This window comes from Hippocampus zosterae, chromosome 3 (genome assembly GCF_025434085.1).
Source record: "Hippocampus zosterae strain Florida chromosome 3, ASM2543408v3, whole genome shotgun sequence".
Lineage (NCBI taxonomy): Eukaryota > Metazoa > Chordata > Actinopteri > Syngnathiformes > Syngnathidae > Hippocampus > Hippocampus zosterae.
Genome location: NC_067453.1, coordinates 18244579 through 18263587, shown reverse-complemented (window position 1 = coordinate 18263587; position 19009 = coordinate 18244579). Strand labels below are relative to the sequence as shown.

Genomic DNA, 19009 nt, shown 5'->3' with positions numbered 1-19009 from the left:
AGGTGAAAAGAAGGGAAGTGAGCTGGTGCTGGCAGCAGCAGCAGCAGTAGCAGAAGTGGTGAGGATGTTAATCATTATGATGATGACTTAGCCATTACTTTTTGCCCGCTCAGAGCTGCGACGTCGCAAGGTGCACGGCTCCTCGTGACGGATTCATTAGTGTAGAAGATGAAACGAGTTGTCAGGAGCAGGGCTTATTTGTGCTCTCTGACGCACAAACTTGCCTCAGAGAGCGAGTGGAGATCACCTGGGACGGCTGGCCTTCTCCTCGTGAGTCTTCTTTCCGTCTCCTTTCACAATGACAAGAGGCTAAAAACAGGTGGCTCAACATTGGGCTCCTCCTCTGAATCCCAAGGACGCTTGGGTGATGATGCATCACAAGCCAAGTCCGTCCGTGTGCTAAGCTCCCCTGCCTGAGAGTTAAAAGCAAACGCACCTTCAAAGAATTCAGAGAACTGTCTCCATGATTAATTCAAGCGATATCAAGAGCAGAGTCGAGACCGGCGCATTAGCAATGGCCATACCTCCCAGCAGAATAGTTCGTTCCTCTCAGGTGAGATGGAGGTACACCTTTCACTTTCCCCCGCTGTTCACTGGACCTTCATTAGATGTGCTTGTCTTTGGTCCCGTGTGTTTGACTACAAACATGTATAAACCTAATAATATGTAAGCACATTTTAAGCTTTGCTGTGGTTCCTGCATGCAAACAAGGCAGAATGGCGGCCTGTGATAGATTTCAAAGCAGCGTGCATCTGTGTACTGGCCATTTTCTAATATGTATTATTCCATTTCATCCCCCCATTGGAAAGCAGCAGGCGTAGGCCGTTGCTCCAATGTGTGGTCTCACTTGAACTGGAGTTATTTTCTGCCACGTCGAGAGATTGGTTCCATGCCAGAAATCGGGAGCGGTAGAAATATAGACGGCAGTTGAGTTCGAGACTGGTATTTCTGTGCACACAACCGGGTTTGCGTCAGTTCCAGCACAAGAGGCGAGTTGACTTTGAAGTGTGTCTTCTGTGGTGTCATGTACCATACCTCCACATGCACCTTTCAAAATGAGTAGGCAGCTGTGGGCTCAGCGTGCAAACGCAGGAAAAGTGATTTTTCAAAGCCTTCTCGGCCTCTGAGCACTATTCATATTTAAAATTCCCTTGCAGGCAGTGTTAAAGGAGTTGAAGTGCTCTCTGCTGCATGATGAAAAAGGATGTGTAGTGATTCTACAGAATTTCTTCTTTCCAAAAGGACTTGATCGAATCTCTCCGTCCACTCTTTTAAAGCCTCAAAGATCCCCTCTGCTCACCCAGATTCAATCTGACCCATATTTGACAGGAACAAAAGTTCTTAACCTCCTCTGTTTTTCGCTCTCCTCAGGAGCCAGACTCATTAGTCCTCTGCCTCTCAGCTCCAGACCTCGTCTATATTCACAATAAATCACACTAAAACGCAATTAGTATGTCACATGCATGATGCAAAGCAAGTGCGACATGCTTTGCTTCCCGTTGGCTTTGCACTGGCTCTTCACCTGTCGCCGTGGGTGTCGCTCATTCCCAACATGTATGTCAGCACACAGCCCGCAAGAGCGCAGCCCCACCAGTTTGTTTATTTGCCGTCTGGCGCCGCACGGACGCGGGTGCTATAAATTAGCACAAGTCAAATCAGATTAATTAATCCCTGGCTCAAATTATTAGTTCAGGAGTCGTGTTGAATTAAAAATCAAATTAGCCTCGGCGCCTGCCGGTAAAGCTGCTGTGATGTGTGCCTGCCAAGCCACGGTGACACACATCCACAGAAGGCTCATGGCTGTCACTGATGGATGGATATGTAGCGGGATGAAGAGGGAAAAGTGGGTGCACAAGGACAAACGGAATGGCAACTTGGTGACTTTGCCACACCGTGTGGAAAGTTTCTCCTCGGGCTCACAGTTGGCCGACGTCCCATGGTTGTGCGTCCGCAGGCACCGGTCAGTCCACCAGCACCAAGTCGAACATGGCCTTTCAGTCGGTCACACTCCACCCTGATGAATAGTATAACACTCTCATCTTGCGCTTGACCTGGTCCAATTTAATAGTAGACGTCTGTACATAATAAAATCAGAGTGTGAGCTAAGATGATGCCAGTTAAAATTCGTTAAAACTACTAACCTCCCTGTTTGAGGGAGCAACAGTCCACCATGTTCTTACATTTGCAAAGCTTCCTGATCGAAATGTCAACTTTCCGCTTTCAGCTTCTACCATTACATGCCGTAGAATTAATGCTTGTAAAATGTTGCCTTGGAACATCTGAAGTGGGACTCAATCCCTTCTGGGACACCGGTCAACTCGCCTTTATAAACCTTTTTATTAACTGCGCAGGCATTGTTTTAAGTAACTTTGCCAACTGCCATTTAAGTATTTGGAGTGAGAATCTGGGAGATCACTTGACGTGCTCTGGAGATGATTCATATGAACGACTATTTTCAACTCACTTTCTGATTGATATTCTCTCCATTCTATTAATGATATTGTTGACTGAGCCATATTTTTCATATTGTGTGCTGTACGTTGAGCAGCCAGGGCAGACGCTGTTCTGTCAGCACACGGTCAATTGCCGGTTCTTTGATTACAACCCCCCCCCCCCCCCCCCCCCATCCATGCTTTTACTGTTGCCCTTCTATGGCGGCTTCAATTAACAGAGATGTGCTAAAATCCTTGGACATGATCTGAGGTCTTGCATGACATTTTCACGGTTTCTTGCAGCCCACCAAATCTTAGTGATCAGACGTCAATATTTTCATTACTGTTTACCAAGCAGTAAATGCGGCACACTTGTGTATCTAGTTGCATGAACACATAGAAATATACAGTACATAATATATGTGCATGCGTGTTTGAGAAATGCCCTGTGAGATGGATGCTAATGGCTGTACATTAAGGTGAAAGAGTCATTCATCAAACAGGGTGCAGCTCCAAAACAACACTTTGTTTCATTCAGAACAACATTAATTTCAATGATGACACATTCAGGGGGAATATTATTAAGCCTCGCTATGCTCCATTCATCATTTATGCTCGTAAGACTCTTGAAACATGCTCAGTGCTTCTTGTGTAGTCTATACTTTTTACTCTGGTGTTGTGTGCTATTTGACATTTTGAGAAAACTTGAAAAGGCTCATTGATGTGTATAAGTATGTTATAACTGTGTACTAGCTGTGAGACAGGCCTAAATAAAATTATTGAATTAGAGTATTGTACTTTCAAAATATGTGTGTATGCTAGGACAAAAGAAGATTTTCACATCTTTTTATGCTTTTAAAGGAAATAGGAGGAAAACATTCAATTGTGCACAGTCAGCATCTCACCCCCAGGTGTCCCCTTTTCTTGCTCCTCTACTCACATTTTCCCACAATATGCCATACCCTTTCTTTTGCCGACCACTGGCATCTTTCACCACCCACATTAATTCACAGCTTCTTCCTGGCCATCTTCGCGGTACAAACATATAGGGATGCCAGTCCCGGCCAATGGCGAAGCGCAGTCAAGTTCACAGCCATGAGACGAAAGACTGGTTGAATGCATCACAGCACACAAAGCCATACATGTATCACATTGGCTCATTCAGCAGCATAAAAGTGTACGGGGACCCTACTGGAGCTGCCAGGGCTTGTGTGATGTATCATTTAATTTCACCATTGTGTGGCCTTGTCTTCATGTTGACAGACGCCTTCTGCCTCCATGAGCAGATTCTTTGGCAGATTCCCATACATCCACGGCCCTTTTATATATATCGGAATGCTGCAGCAGCTTTTAAAGACTATCCCATTAATTAAGAATTGTTTATGGGCAGGTCTGTGTGTTCCTGGGATTTTTTTTTTTTTTAGATGTTATCAAGTGTGAGTATTGCATAGGCACGCATCATCACATCACACACTAAGTGACCTTGGAGCACAAGATACATATATTTGCATCATAAAGATCAATGTGGGACCTCTCACTGTTAAACAAAGGAGCGATTTTTGTAAAAAGAAAAACTTAAATGATCTGATCTGCTCACTGCACATTTAATTTCTGTGTATGATAGTGTGCTTTAGTACAGGAGCTAATTAGAATGAGGAATACTTTTGAACCTCAGCATGAATAGATATTAGCTCCTAGCCAGATGCGGAATGCTGCTTACTGTATAAATAGGATTTGTGCCCACCAATTTGAAGGGTGCTTTTCTCTAACTGTGATTTCTAGTGCCAATGCGCTGACACCTACTGCCCTTGCAGTGTGAAGTCAGTGCCAGGATGGGCAACCAATCGTCCATCTGCTCCATCGGAAGATTCTCACTCCATTTAGTTAACTTGATTTGTGATTTGGCGCTTGGCTGTGGAAAGCGGTGGCTGTTAGCTTTGCATCGTGAGAAGGCGGCGGGGCAGACTGATGAAAATGCTGTGTCACAAAAGACAGATGCCAAAGAGGACAAAGTCAGATGTGAATTTGCTGAAAGTGTCCACATATTTAAGTGAATGTACATCCACTTAGGGGAGAAAAATGTGCAGACATCTGAAGACACCGGTGAGCACATTGCTACTACGTTGTTGACCACAATTAGTAGTAGATATTAGCGCAGGGAGAAACAAATGCCACAATAATTGCCCACGTTCCTCTAGAAATTAGCTCATTTTCATGTCTTTGGAGTGAATTCAAGCATTTAATTGTACATATTTATGAAAGATTGGTTCATAGCCAGGTGCACTGCGGCCGCGAGGAGGTCATATCCTTTTGCCATTAATCACTACCGGCAGCTCATGATCTGCACGGGAAAACAGTGTTGCTTTTTTTTTTTTTGATTGTGCCTAGCCTACTAATATTTGCATGTGTGCTAGTTGACTGAAAAAAAACGTGTGTCTGATAACCGAGCAAGATGGTTTTGTAGCGAGCTGCTTTTGGAGTCCTGCTTGTCCAGGGAAACCAAGACAACAATATAACATGAAATTTATTTAAGAAATACATGACATACAGTATATTTGTGTCAGTTGCTACAAAGGTTGAACAAACTTTAATGTTGATCACTGCTAAATTACATTTGCTTGGGTCCTTCATTTGAAAGAACTATAAAGATTCTTAATCTTTCAAGATTTTCAAAATTCTTCACAATTCCAAAGTGACAATGACATTTCATTATGTTTTCTCTCTGGCCTAAGTGTTAGCAATGTGTGTGTGGGGGGGGGGGGCACACGAACGATCATGGGTGGGGGGGGGGGGGGTCTGTCGCCCAGTGTTTCCGCTGTCGAGACTCTAGTGCCCGACAAGCGTACCACTACGTACCACAGGGAACGAAACAAAACGCTTTGATTGGTCATGATTGAAGGTGGCTGTGATCACTCCCACAGCGGCGCAGTTATGCCATACAACACACACAAATCACGAATTGACCTAGGTGGCGTTACAAACCCTGAAAACAAGTTAAATTTAATTTTCTAAGGTCAGCAAAAAGCCATGAATATTTTTCAACCCTTGCTTAAGCCCGAGTTTGGCAACAGGATTGATGTATTTTATTTTTTATTAATTTACTGAAAAATGAAGGAATGTAAAATTTCAATGTTGACAAAAGAGAGAAAAGCAATCCTCTGTTAGCATCTTTGTATGGGCCACACTTAAATGAGTAGTTTTGAGAAAGAAGTCCAACATCAGTTGTTGAAATATGTTACTTTGTTATTGAACAGAAGAGGAAATGAACAAGGGTATGGTCACAGGGGCTTAGCGATTTTGTTTTATATTTGCATTTCACAGTAATGAAAGCGCCTCCTTCGCTCACCCGCCTGTGAAGAGCCAAGAGTGTCGGTTCTTCAAAGTGTATTGTCGAAGTTAAACATTTGCTGTTTGGATTTCATTGAATACTAGTGATCTTTTCTCCCACTCTCTCCTCAACATGAAAGAGGGCGTGTTTGGTTATTTGCATTTTATGCCCGAGTGTATTTTTCCCAATGGGAAGAGACATTTTCTGAGTTTTCCTGGAGTGCGCCAGTACTCCTTTTCATCTCCACCTCAACTTCTATGCAACCACTTGTTTTCCTCTCTTTTCCACCGTGTCTCTCTGCGACGTGGGCATTGTTGGTGGGCATTTGTTGGTGAGCATTTGCCAAAAAACTCTCTCTGGATTGAACTCGACTTTTTTTCTGGCTCGTAAGATCCCACATTGGAGTTTTCTTTTTGTTGTTGCAGTTGTTGTTGTTTTCATAGGAGACAAATACTTCACATGTTCTCTTAGAACCCACAATTTGATGTTGTGCGTCAGCTTCGTCGACTGCAATTGTGTTACTTTCCAAATAGGATTTGTGTTGAAAGCAAGTATTTTCTTCTATAGAGGTCTACAATTATTGCCTCGAGTGCACAGCCAGTTTAAAAGTAAGAAACATGCGCTTGTGTTTCATTGTATGCTTCCCAGAGTGTTAAACACTTCACACTGAAGGGATCAAAGCCCTCAACAAAAGTGTTTGTGTTTTATTTTTTCCCTGAATGTATTTCGAAGTGACTTGTGGCCACACGCGATTATCTGTAAGTGTGTCATTATACACTGCGCTAGTGTCTTTGTATGAGAAAAATGTTGCTTTGCCAGACGTGTCGTTAATCGCATGTGCTCATGCAGCGTCTCACACGTTATCACACGAACATTGTCGTAAGCCAAGTGGTTCTACGGGAGAAGCTTTTATGCCCACTTCTGCAGAACTGTCACCCTGTTGTCTCACTGCTCGAGCATCCTGCACATGCGTGTGAAAAGAAGTTATCGACAGTTACATGACATATCTGCCAGCGGTTGGCGCTAAATTCGAAATTTTGTGAGACTTTACATGTAAGGGATGTCATGACCACGCTAAATGTTTGTGCCCGTTCAGAATTCCACAGCGATCCACTTGGTTGTCTTTACTTGTAGTTGGTAGTCTTTGCAGAGCAGTTTACAAGTTGGCGAACATTTGGCGAGCAAACGAATGAATGCAAAGCACACATACTCACGTGCAGGTGGCAGAGTTGAATTGGAAGATTTATAGTGCTGCCAAGGTTGCATTATTTACGTACGTAAACTGTGGGGTCAACGTTATTACAGGCGGCAACGGCTGGAATGATTTCCCTTGATGTCATTTGTTTTGAGACGTGCACACACACCATTTTGCATAATGGTTTGAACAGTGATATTCGTTGTTATTAATCATTCCATGAGCATGATTGTTCTTCGTGTGTTGAGTTGCGACTGAGGGGTGCAGTGGGGAAGGGCCGGGATCATATGCACAGGCGATATAGCTCACGGTACATTTATAGTTGCAACATACTTTTTTTTAACCGTCCTGTCGGCTGTGCGCGCATTCTGGCCTCCAAATGGCGACTTGGAGTTGTAGGAGGGTGATGGATTCCCAGAATTATCACACAATTATCTTTTGCATCTGAATATTTACCGCAGCTGTATATTTACCTCGAGGCCCAGATACCTCTCTGCTGACACGACAGCAATCTTGTTTCAGTAAAATATTAACGCTCTCGAAATGTCTGCGTAGCTATTGATGAATCAGCCAGTACCGCGTCTATGTGACATGAAGATTATGCACATGATGTAATTTCTCCGGTGCAATCAAGGGCGAACATGGATAAGAGCGATGGTTATGTCAGGTGGCACGGAACGGGAGAAAGGTTATGACACAATAAATGAGGAACGGACAAAGAAAGGCAGAGAAGGAAATATGGATTATCTGCACGTCTGAATGAAAAAAAAAAATCAAATCAAATGTTGGCATACCAGAGGATGGAACAACATCATTCGGTGAAGGTCAAGCTAGACAATTTCCTCCTTGCTATGACATTATCACTTGTCTAATTCCACACAACTGTTGAAGTTGTACATTTCTTTATCATAAAAAAAACTTTCGGTTGGAAGTTTACTGATGGGTTATACAGATTTCTGCTCTATGCTTTTTTCACATACAGCCAGAAAAGTCAACATGGCAGACATTCTTCACACAGTGTCATCTTTGAAGTAACATAATGAGCGGTCATAATTAACAGCAACTTCTCTCTCCCCCTACCCCTGCCCCCTCACATTCATGCTTCAGAGTCCTCGTCTGTCACTTCAGTTCATCAGTTTTCTTCTTAGGGCAGCAATGTGACCTCAGTTTGTACATTTGTACTGTTGGTCGAAACACGCTGTTGTTTTTTACTACCCTGTCCTGACGAATTAGAAATGTCATCATTACGTAAATATTTGTCTGAAAAATAGTCCAGGGCCACACAACGAAACAATCACAATAAAATCAGTAAATGCGGTGCTACGGTAGCTGAGCGTGCCTTCTTGTGCCAAATTATAATGTACTTTTACCCTGATACACAAACTACTGTAATTGATTGTGGCTTGTTAAATTTGCTTAATATTGGTTTGGGGCAATATCCAGCGATGGTGGCCTTAAAAGTTCAAAAGGCGTAATCCTGGGCGACAGGTGCAAAGGTTTTGTTTTCAGTTGTGTTAAAACAGACAATCATATGATCACCATCTTTGTGTGTTCTTCCAGGTGGGATGCTAGAGCATCAGTTTAGCAGCACCCAGTTTGTCTGCAGTGTGGTCGCTTCCCATGTGAGCCACCAGCCTTCAACCAGTTTCAGCTTCGTCTGGATTGCACCACCCCCTGGCACTGGCTGCGTCAACTTCTTGTGAGTCACTTTTTGTGTACTGTGTGTGTGTATGTTTTCAATGGCTGAAAGAGGTATAGCAAATGAATACCCAGGTTTGTTCAGACATGCGTATACCAACTAAGACATGCAGACAGTACTATTCATCATTGCGATGTCTGGCCTTGTTTTGACCCAGCGGCTGTGGGAATACTTTATGAGCTGACAGAACGGGTGTTCTTCCCTCCGTTGGAGCACAGACTGGATTCTAAGCAGGCGATGGAGTCAGCTGGAGGGCACTGGGCTACAAATGGCCACCTCTTATAATGTTATAAACAGGGAATCCCTGCCCAATCGTGAGTCATCATTGGCAGCTATATGCCAATTTTCCTGTAGAGCAGCTATTTGCTAAAATTCCTGTATTTTATTTTATTTATATTCGGTAAGCAATACTTTAATTGTTATCATATTCATTTTCACTTTTATTTCTGAAAGGTAAGAGTAAGTGAGTATTTCACTCTTTAGTGACAGAGGATGCTTTTGACTTCACTCTTCCACTACATGTTCCTAATTTTGCTTTCAATGAAGCACCAAAGCTCTGAATTTGAAGCCTCAAAGCTTCATGAAACTTCACCTGCCCATCTCTACGGATCACAGTGTGATGACTTGAAGCAGAAGCTCCAACTTGTGTTCAATTACCTGCCATTATTGCAATGAGAATTCTTCGCATCTTCTTTTATACCTTCGCTTCTTCTCCTATTTGGAGACTTCCTGTGGCTGTACTACAACGCCGTTTCAGACTTACGCATTACAGCCTTTCAACATCCTCAGCGCCTTCTGGTGTTCACATACATTTCTTTAAATGAATGAGTGTTAATCAGATTAATTTTAATGAACAATTTTGGCTCAATTTTCGTGTGGGCATGGAATTTCTTCGTGTGGGCATGAAAATTTCACACAGATAAAAATTGTCACTTGATACACATCAACTGCTGTTTAATGTTTGAGCCTTTCTCAACGAGCACAATAAATGACTGCTTTTTTTCTACTCCCCTCGGGGGGTGTCCTCTTAAAAAAAGAAAAGAAGCCTGTTTCAGAAAGAAAAAAAACTGAATTAAGCATTCTGGCAGTAATCACAAAAAGCCGAAATTAATGCACTTGTCTGACAGAGGTTTTTATGGTCAGGCTGATGGAAAAAAAAAAATATTCTGTGGGGGACTTTGGTGTAGCCAAACAGATTTACTGGATTTCTCTCTCTGCCAGCAAACATATTTACTGTTGCACACGTCAGCTTATGAGGATGGTTGGATTTTTGTATTGGTGTGCATTGTTTGCTGCATGTCAGTATTTATGACAATGAAGTGATGTGTCGCCGCTGATGACGCAGGGCCACAACTGTGTCACAAGTGGGGGCCCCCGTGGTTGACCTTATCAAAGTCAGCCAGTCCCACTCTAACGAACGCACGCACACGAGTTCCAATTCACAGCCTCCATCTTCACGAGTAAATTGTCCCCCACAGTGACGCCTCCCTGGTGTTCCCTCTTGGGAGGAATTCAACAGGTGACCTTGGCGGCTGCATTGTAATTTTGTCGCTTTTTAGTTTTATTTGATCCATGGCAGCCTGATGACATGAGACCTCTCTCAGGTCTAATGGCAACTTTAATCAAGCCTGAATTTGAGAAAATATAAGTGTCTCTGGCCATGTAGGGGTATTTTTTAAACAAGACATTTATTAGTAACTTGAGATACAAATTTAATTTATTCTGTGATCTCGCTTGCATCACAAAACATATGGATCTCAAATCACTTTTTTCCTTTGAAATGAATGGAAATTAATTTCTTTTTTTCTGTTCCAGTGTTTTTTCCAAAAGGAAAAATAGCAATCTACAAAATGAGACTTTAAAAAACATTGTTACAGCATAAATTCATATCATGTAAAGAATTTTGCAGCTTCACAACCATGATGACGTCATTTTAGCATCCTTTTGATGTAGACGACTTGTGGGTGTCAATATGATACAGTCACGGTGACACAAACTAAGAAGAATTTTACAACTACCGGTACTCTAAGTGACTCAGGAAGTTGCAGTAATAATTGTCATTTTAAGCAGAGGATAAACAACATATGCCTGTGAGTTTTCTTTATAATGTTTGTGTGTTAAATTAATGATTAAAAAAAATGTTTGTTTCCTCCCATTCATTGCAACAGTGAACTTTGAACATTTGTTCAGACAAAATTGCAGTTTGACATCCTAGGATGAGAATGAGCTCAAGTTGTTGAAAAAAAATTAAAAAGGTGGTGGTGGGTGCCTCTGGATGTAACACAAATTACACTTGATCATGTCCTGCCCTTGCCGATAGCACTTGGTTTCTGATTGAGTGTCCACACAGCGTCCGTGAGTGTTTGAATTAAAGCCACAGACTCCCAGCGTCCTTCAAAGAGGCCAAAGCCAGTCTGTTACTGCATTAAAATGTGACTGCGGCGCAGTTTTATAGCCGATATTGTGGGAAGGTTGGTGGCAGCACAGCACTATGAGGAGCATGATGGACTGCATGGACGCAGACGGCCAAAAGAACTCATTTTCTACGGGGTTGTGATTTACCTACGGAAGGTAAGGGGGGAGGCCTTGGAGGAAAGGGTGAGTGGGGAGATGAACAACGTGTTCGTATACACAGAGATCAAAAACACAACTCACACTTTTGGAACTCAAACTACTTTTACAAGTCGGATGTATCTAGCACCTGATTTTAAATCCAGATGCCACCATTCAAATTTTTGTTGCATTTAGAGCATGAGCACAAAGACGTTGTAATTAATGCGTTTGTCCACGGTGGCGTAGTAAACAACAACTGTGACCCACATTTGATTCTTTGTACTCTGACGTGACAGTTCACGCCTCTTGATCACTTAGCGAATGCTTGGCTGCACACCATTCAGGTGAAAATGCTTCATAGTTTCTTATGTTGAATGCTGAGACATCTGCTGTGTCTCCTCCTTTGTATCTGGCTTCATCCCGTAGCCAAATGACCAATTAATGTCCGTGTTCCTTTGGCCTTTCATTCAAGAGTTTTAACGTATCAGTAATCTCCTCTATTTGCTGCCCCCATGAACACATGACAGGCTTGATAATAGACAGCTTCTGATTTCGTTCTAGGGTCAGAGTTCAGATCTCCAGCTGACAGCTGACGTATTGCACACTTAATTGCACCAGGTGATAGGCCTGTCATTGATTTCCTATATATGCTAATCAATAACCCAGTCCATATTAACAGGAAATGAGTAATTAAGGTCCTCCCTGCTTCATTAAAAGTCCTGGCCTGTGGCAATCTGACAAATCGACTGAAGATGATGTGGTAACAAACATGAGCGATGGTTTAAGGCAGGCATATCCAGCTCCGGGCCTTGAGGGCCAATGTCCTGCACGTTTTTCATCTCTCTGGTTGCAACACACCCGATTAATCAGCCAGCTCTGAAGCAGCATTGGAACGATCCTGATGATTTGAATCAGGTGTGTTGCTCCTGGGAGAGGCTGGAAAACAGGCAGGACAGTGGCCCTTGAGGACTGACTTTGGACACCCCTGGTTTAAGGGAATAACACGGAAGACGAAGAAAGTATGCAGGATGGTATGTAAATTGCATCATTAAAAAAAGAAAACATTCTCAAATATAGTCAACACCGACAGTAGATTTAGACATGTTCATGCAATGTTTCATTGATGACAAAGTCTTTGTCATGCTTTAGGAATCAGTGTGTTGTTTAAAAAAAAGACAACGAAAAAGCCATATTTTGACCTACTCTTTGAAATGTACGAATATTTCTACCGTTGTACCCGAAATATTCAGCAATTTCAGTTTTATGCGACCTCAGGGAATTTCTATTTTCCGAAAGGACTGACGCAAGACCCCAGTAATTGTTCATACACCTGAAACATACTCACATAGATCCAAGCATACTCCACCTCAGTGCAGTGATCAATACTGTTGCAACACGTCCTCATCTCATTCACACCGCATTACCGTCAAACAATCTTGCCATGGGGTCGCGTTCGCACCTGCTGGCAACTATGAATTCTAGATGAAAGAGAGTACGGAGATGCGAAATATGAACAGCCCACTTCATTTTAAACGCAACAAAGTGACACATTCCACAGGGGAGAGGAATCAGCTCCACTTGAATTTTTGTGTGAAATGATCCATTCTGGGATATGTTTTCCCGCAAAATGGCTCCCCATTCTGAGTGACAAGTTCGATAGTCACACGTTGCTGTTGTTAACCCGGCAGGGAATGGTTTTCTCCCCCCCCCCCCCCCCACTTGTCCGAATCTGACCTCCAAGCAATGTGGGAAGGCGAAGGCTGAATGCTTCTCGATGTTTGTAGTATTTACTCCCACCTTTCCCCAATCGTGACAATTATTACTGTGACGGTAAGCTTGATGGTGCTTTTTGCGGCCTCCTTGGAGCTGTAACTCTCTAACACTCGTGTTAACAAGCAAGTAATGTGCAAAATAGCTCCCAAAGCCCTTCTTCTGATGAGCTCCATTACATTTACATGAGCTCAATTAATTTAGGGGCGTAGGGACGAGAAGCCGAATTTGCACCTTCCCAACCATCGTGGTAATGATGAAATTACTGGAAATTCGCTAGAATTTTGTAGTGACTGAGCTATTATTTCCTGAATAGAATTAAGAAGTTTAAAATTAAAAGGGCTTTTAAAGAACAGAATTATACTCAACAGAATATGGGGTTTCCTAAAATATTATAAATATATGATTCAGCGACATTATCAAGGTTTCACGTTGATGGTTTATTCACCCCAAAAATGTATTCAAAAACACATATTGATTTCATAAGCAATTTTGCAAGGATCCTGATTTAATTTTAATTGAATAGTGCCTAGTGTGTTGTGATTTTGTCTTTTGAAAACAAAAATTTGAGGGGAAGTCAAGTTAAAAAATATATACCTGTATATTCTGCGCTGTCAGGTTTTGACAGCTTGAGTTTCTTTCCCATTTGAACTTGATTACGGTAGTTTTTACATACCTCATGATGGACTTGGACAGACTTACAGTATATTAAATGAATGTAATGACACGACTCCAATGCAACACAATAGTTTGGATCTAAGCCCCTCATATATGTCAGTTATACTCCATATACTGTAATTGGACCCCTTTGTTATGTTTCGGTGCCATAACCACAGCTGCTCCACAGCATGAGATAAAATACACGACACCAGTTCGGGTGTATGACTGTGTTTTGCTCGAGTGAGTCCAAATGCGCACAGTTCTCATTTTAACTGCCACAGCTCACAGTTTGGGGAATATCATTACGATGATGAATAACATTAAAGTAGACTTGTGATGAATGGAGGAAGGACAAGAGAAGCGGTATTCGCATTACCCAAAATGTTCATTTCATCCCATTTGGATGCACATCTTTATGTTGTAAAATGTTTACCTGCATGGGCAGCTTTAGAATAATCCCGCTGTAGTAGGCACAGTTAATGGATAGCGCGCACGTGTGTGTGTGTGTGTGTGTGTTACTGGCAAAATGGTTCCTGGGGGATGCTTATGGCCGACAGCAATATGTAATCTTACATGGAAGACATGCTTCGTAATTACCCTCTCTCGGGTGCTCTTTGAGTGACAGGCTGTCCATCTGCATACAGTTTAAGCGCATATATGCCTTGGAGTCTGTGCGTGTGTGTGTTTCCATCAATTCACAGCTTTTATGTACGGTACGCTATATGTACCGTATTTGACAGCAGTCTATCGAAAACCCGATCTGTTTTCGCTCAACAAATTGCAGACCTTCTCAGTCCTCAGTCTTCTCAGTCCTTGTTATCATTTTCCCCCTTACAAAATTCTGTGTTTCCTCTTTATCCTGTCTCCCTTTTCATCTCTATGAATCTCCTTTAGGCTAATGAGCAAGGAGGATGACACTTATTTTCACAAGATGAATGATGCCCCCGTTTAAGGACGAAAAGGAAACATTTAGGCCCCTAATAGTGTTTTTTTCCTCCCTATCCAAAGTCCAATTAACATTTAAATGTTCAATAGATGGTGTGTGTGTGTGTGTGTGTGTGTGTGTGTATGAGTGAGTGTAATGAGGGACACACACCCAAGACGGTGAAATGTGATTGCAGGGCAGACGCCAGTGTCACACTGAAACAATCACACCCATTTGCACAACGCAATGTACTCCCACTTGGAATCACTTTAATGAAACACATAAAATACCTTCCCTATTACAGTCTAATTAATCTAAATCTAAAAACTCTGGTTGAGTACGGTTAAACTAGCCAGTGTTGGTCTTGTACAAGGTAGGCAGTTCAGTCTAGTGCTTTCACAGTGACTGAACTCGTGTTTAGTAAATTTTTAAGAAGCTTGTTCCTACTTTGTACATTGCAACCTACTGTCGGAAATGCATCATCTTTTATTCATAGATACCGAACTCAAATTAGTTCTCAACCAATTCTGAAATATGACTATAATTAAGTATGTTCTCCCCCCCCCAGTTCTGCAACAGCACAAGAGCTATTATTAAATAATGAGGGCTGTATTCATTATTCATGAGCCAAGACAAACGCAGCCATAAAAGCACGCTGGGGCAGTTGTACATGTTGCAAAATTCCATGCAGAACATAAAATGACGGTGAAAAACGAGCATTTACTAAGTTTAGCTGGATATCGATGATGTGTGACTGTTTCATTGCTTCGTAACCACAAACGGGACATTTTTCTCCCATGCCTCTGCAAAAAAAAAAAAAAAAAGTAGCCCAAGCCATGAAACAGATGCCACAGGAGGTTGCAATCAAGGAAAGTAATCATAATAATTCTTAAAGCTACATAAATATAAGACTAAAATGTTTTTCTTGATGTCAGATGGATAACTGAGAAAAAAGCTAAAGCATTGCTTTTCAAAAGCTGCTCATTTGCGCTCTTTTCTCTGGTTAGAGCAGGACTTCATGAGTCTACCAAATTACCTGTTTGATTTCTGCACATAAATGGATGGCACTTCACATCAATTGTGACACATTCCAGAAGTTACATAATTCGAGTGGTTCAACTTTTGGCATTCAATGTTACTATGTCACAAACATTTTACAATCCCTAACATTTTCAAGAAACATTGACTCACTGTTTTTCAAACAATCTGATTATCTCAGTTAGCATGTGTTTTTCTTTTCCACTGTACCTTACTTTCCATTCAAGTCTAACGGTTCGATAATTTAATTGTATTTTTTATGTTTCTGCTGCAATCCTTGGGCGCTATGTGTGTCATTCAGTTGAGGAGGTAAATCAATATATGCATCACAAGATTACAGTTTGTACAAGTTCACGTATTTGTAGGAGACGTAGCAGCTGACAAGTAAATGGTATGTATTCGTTCTTGGTTTGTTTTCATAAACTGAATACAAATCATTATTAAGTACTAAGACATTCTTGTTTCATTGTTCTGGAAGAAGAGGTGTTAAAGCAGACCAGGAAAAACTTTAAAACAAGTTGTAATTATTAATGACTTTTGATGCTTTCGTGCGGAAAAATGCATATATGTAACAAGATTTTTATAGCTTCATATTTATAAATAATGCACTTAATGTGCGTGCCGGGGGGAGTCTTATTGTATTCCACACATGCATCATATGTCCAGCACAATCAGCTTTCTCGATCATGCAACGATTCAGCAATGTAGTGCAGGGAATCTGACACCAGAAAATGTTTTATCCTCTGCACATATTTCTACCTCAGCACCACAAACACATTGCAATGATGTAATCTTTAAGGATGTATGAAAGCACCTTTATATGAAATTGTGTTGCGATGTCAAACTGAAAAAAATTGTGTTTTCAACAATGAAAACAAACTGACAAAAGGACGATATACTTTTTTGTGGAATTTATGCTTGATGACTGCATAAATAAAAATACTAGGTGACAACATTTTGTTCAAATTCAATTCATTCAACTGATTTTTTTTTTTCTTCTCCCAAATTTTAGAGCGACAGCCACACACCGAGGACAGATCCTGTTCAAGGATGCTCTGGCCCAGCAACTCTGTGAACAGGGAGGTGAGTACACACTATACCCCCCGCCCCCCCCCCCACACACACACACATATTAACACACCCACGCATATGGGGTCCAATATGATTTTTGAAGTAAAATTATTCATTTTTTTTGATTCAGTGGGACTACGATTTTATATGGTACTCAAATTTGCAAATTTCCCCAGTGTGGGACGAATAAAGGTTATTTATATATACTGTATGTATTGATATACATATATATATATATATATATATATATATATATATATACTAGCTGGTTCGCCGCCCTCCGGGCGGCTCATCAGCTAGTTCCTGCAGAAGGCTGGTAAGGTGGGCCTTCGGCCCACAAAAGTGTTTTTGCTTGGTTCAACTTTTTGTTCATCTTCATTGCTTATCGCGAAAATAAAGAGATGTTTAGCTCTACTAAATAACTAACAATTTTTTTGCAATGCTTGTGGGTAGACAGCATTTTTTCGCTAAGATGCCTGCGCGATCGTAGTGAGCCACTGCCTGAGCGGCGCAGTGGCGGCGCAGTGGCGGCGCAGTGGCGGCGCGCAGCGGCGCGGTGAAGTAGGTACGTTTTGAAAAGGGACAGACGGAAGGACAGACCGCGTGCGGGACGACGCGCAATATATATATATATATATACATATATACGTATATATCTATCTATATATATTTATATATAGATATATACTGTATGTATTGATAGATATGTTAATGCCTATAATTCAGTCCATTTAAAATTTAAAAAATAAACTCTGATTTACTACTCTACTAATATGTCAAATTAAATCTGGAAATATTAATGTGTCATTAACGAGTGCATTTATTTCCATCCTTGAGTCTTGTGAAAGCAGTCAGTCATATTGTTCCCCCTCTTGAGTACATATTGTTAAAGGGTATAAGGATTGCACTTCTTCATTCCAATGGCACAGCATTACAGCGACACAGCTGAAGCTCAAGAATCCTAGAGGCGCTATATTGCCAGCTTAATTTCAGCTTATGCTCAAGTTAGCTTTTTAACCCTCTCCCTTGTTCTCCCTTGCTGTCAAGAGATTTCTACTTTGTGGCAGACACCGCTTGTACGGTATCCACTTGCTGTGACAGCCTTAAGTAGAAATTGACAGACAGCACAGTCCAATTCCGCATGCTGAGTGAGTATAATCGCTTGTTTACAGGGAAGAACCCCTTTGCTTACTCGCAGGCTCCTCCTCACAGTGTAAATTTAACGGCTGCAGTCATTTCACTCTTTATGCCTTTTTGGAGACAGGTTGGGGTGGGAAATGAAAGAAGATATTCTCTCAAGGACACGCCTATTGAAGTATTCCTTCTTATGCGTGTTACCTCCTTCGATCGAACACATCACCACTATCTGCTCGCTGATTGTTTTATAATGCCCTAAAAGTATTACAATTTGGAGGAATTATTTTGCTTTGGCCTGCGACTTGTAACTTGCTTGCAGTTCAGCAGATAGGGAGCAATTCTTCAAAAACAGGACCCAAAACAAAGAACTTGACATGTTGTGTATTTAAAACAATGCTACGGCTGCCTTATTTCAGTCTTTCGACCATAGTTCTCAAAGTCAAGGCCCGGGGGCCAGATCTGGCCCGCCACATCATTTTATGTGGCCCGCGAAAGCAAATCAAGCATGTCAAGTTCCATGATGCTTGCTAAAGTCTGAACTAAAAATTCTAATTGTCATATGTTATCCACAATAACAGTCAATATTCTTGACTTCTGATTTTAAAACTAGTTATCCATCAATTTTTTGTGCGCTGTGTATGTAATAAGTGGAGGTGATTAAACATTTGTATGGTGGCCCTCGGCAAAAATGAGTTTGGCACCCCTGCTTTAGACCATCTGAAAAAAAATTTGAAAATGCAGACACTGAATAATCTACACTTAATATAGATTACCCTTTAACAAGACTATATCACAATACTGTACCAGTTATAGCAAAGAAAAAAGGTGCAGTGATAAACTTGAGAATGCTGAAATGTTACTTAAAACATCGTCTTATGTTCATGCTTTATTATGGCGACAGGGTGACTTTACACAATTTCTTATTGGGAAAATGAGTTTTCAATTGGAACAAATTGGAACAAATTGGAAGTCTACCCCAACAACACGGAAGTGGATTGTGTCGGACATTACCGAAAGGCAGGTCGGACAAGCCGCAAGAATTTCAACCTCAAGGGCTGAAAATGTCGTAAGTGGCAGCAGAGCAGCAAGCAGTGACGTATCCATGATGATCTGTAGTAAACAAATCCAAGTGTGACACTGATAATCGGGCGGGGGCCATGAAGGAGGGATGCGGAACTGGAAATAATCGCTCACAGGGATG

The 19009-nt window shown here is 41.6% G+C and overlaps 2 protein-coding genes across 6 annotated transcripts in view; one reads left to right on the top strand and one right to left on the bottom strand.

Moving 5' to 3' along the window:
- LOC127598052 (tumor protein p53-inducible protein 11-like) overlaps positions 1 to 19009 on the bottom strand; it is an 823313-nt gene that overhangs the window by 129450 nt on the left and 674854 nt on the right. The window lies entirely within an intron of this gene.
- The window catches only part of reln (reelin), an 89318-nt gene that overhangs the window by 28337 nt on the left and 41972 nt on the right, over positions 1 to 19009 (top strand). For all 5 annotated transcript variants that reach the window (XM_052061514.1, XM_052061512.1, XM_052061513.1 and 2 more), the window contains exons 3-4: positions 8516 to 8654; positions 16613 to 16683. In XM_052061514.1, the coding sequence (XP_051917474.1) occupies positions 8516 to 8654; positions 16613 to 16683 (210 nt within the window). The remainder of the gene's footprint in view (positions 1 to 8515; positions 8655 to 16612; positions 16684 to 19009) is intronic.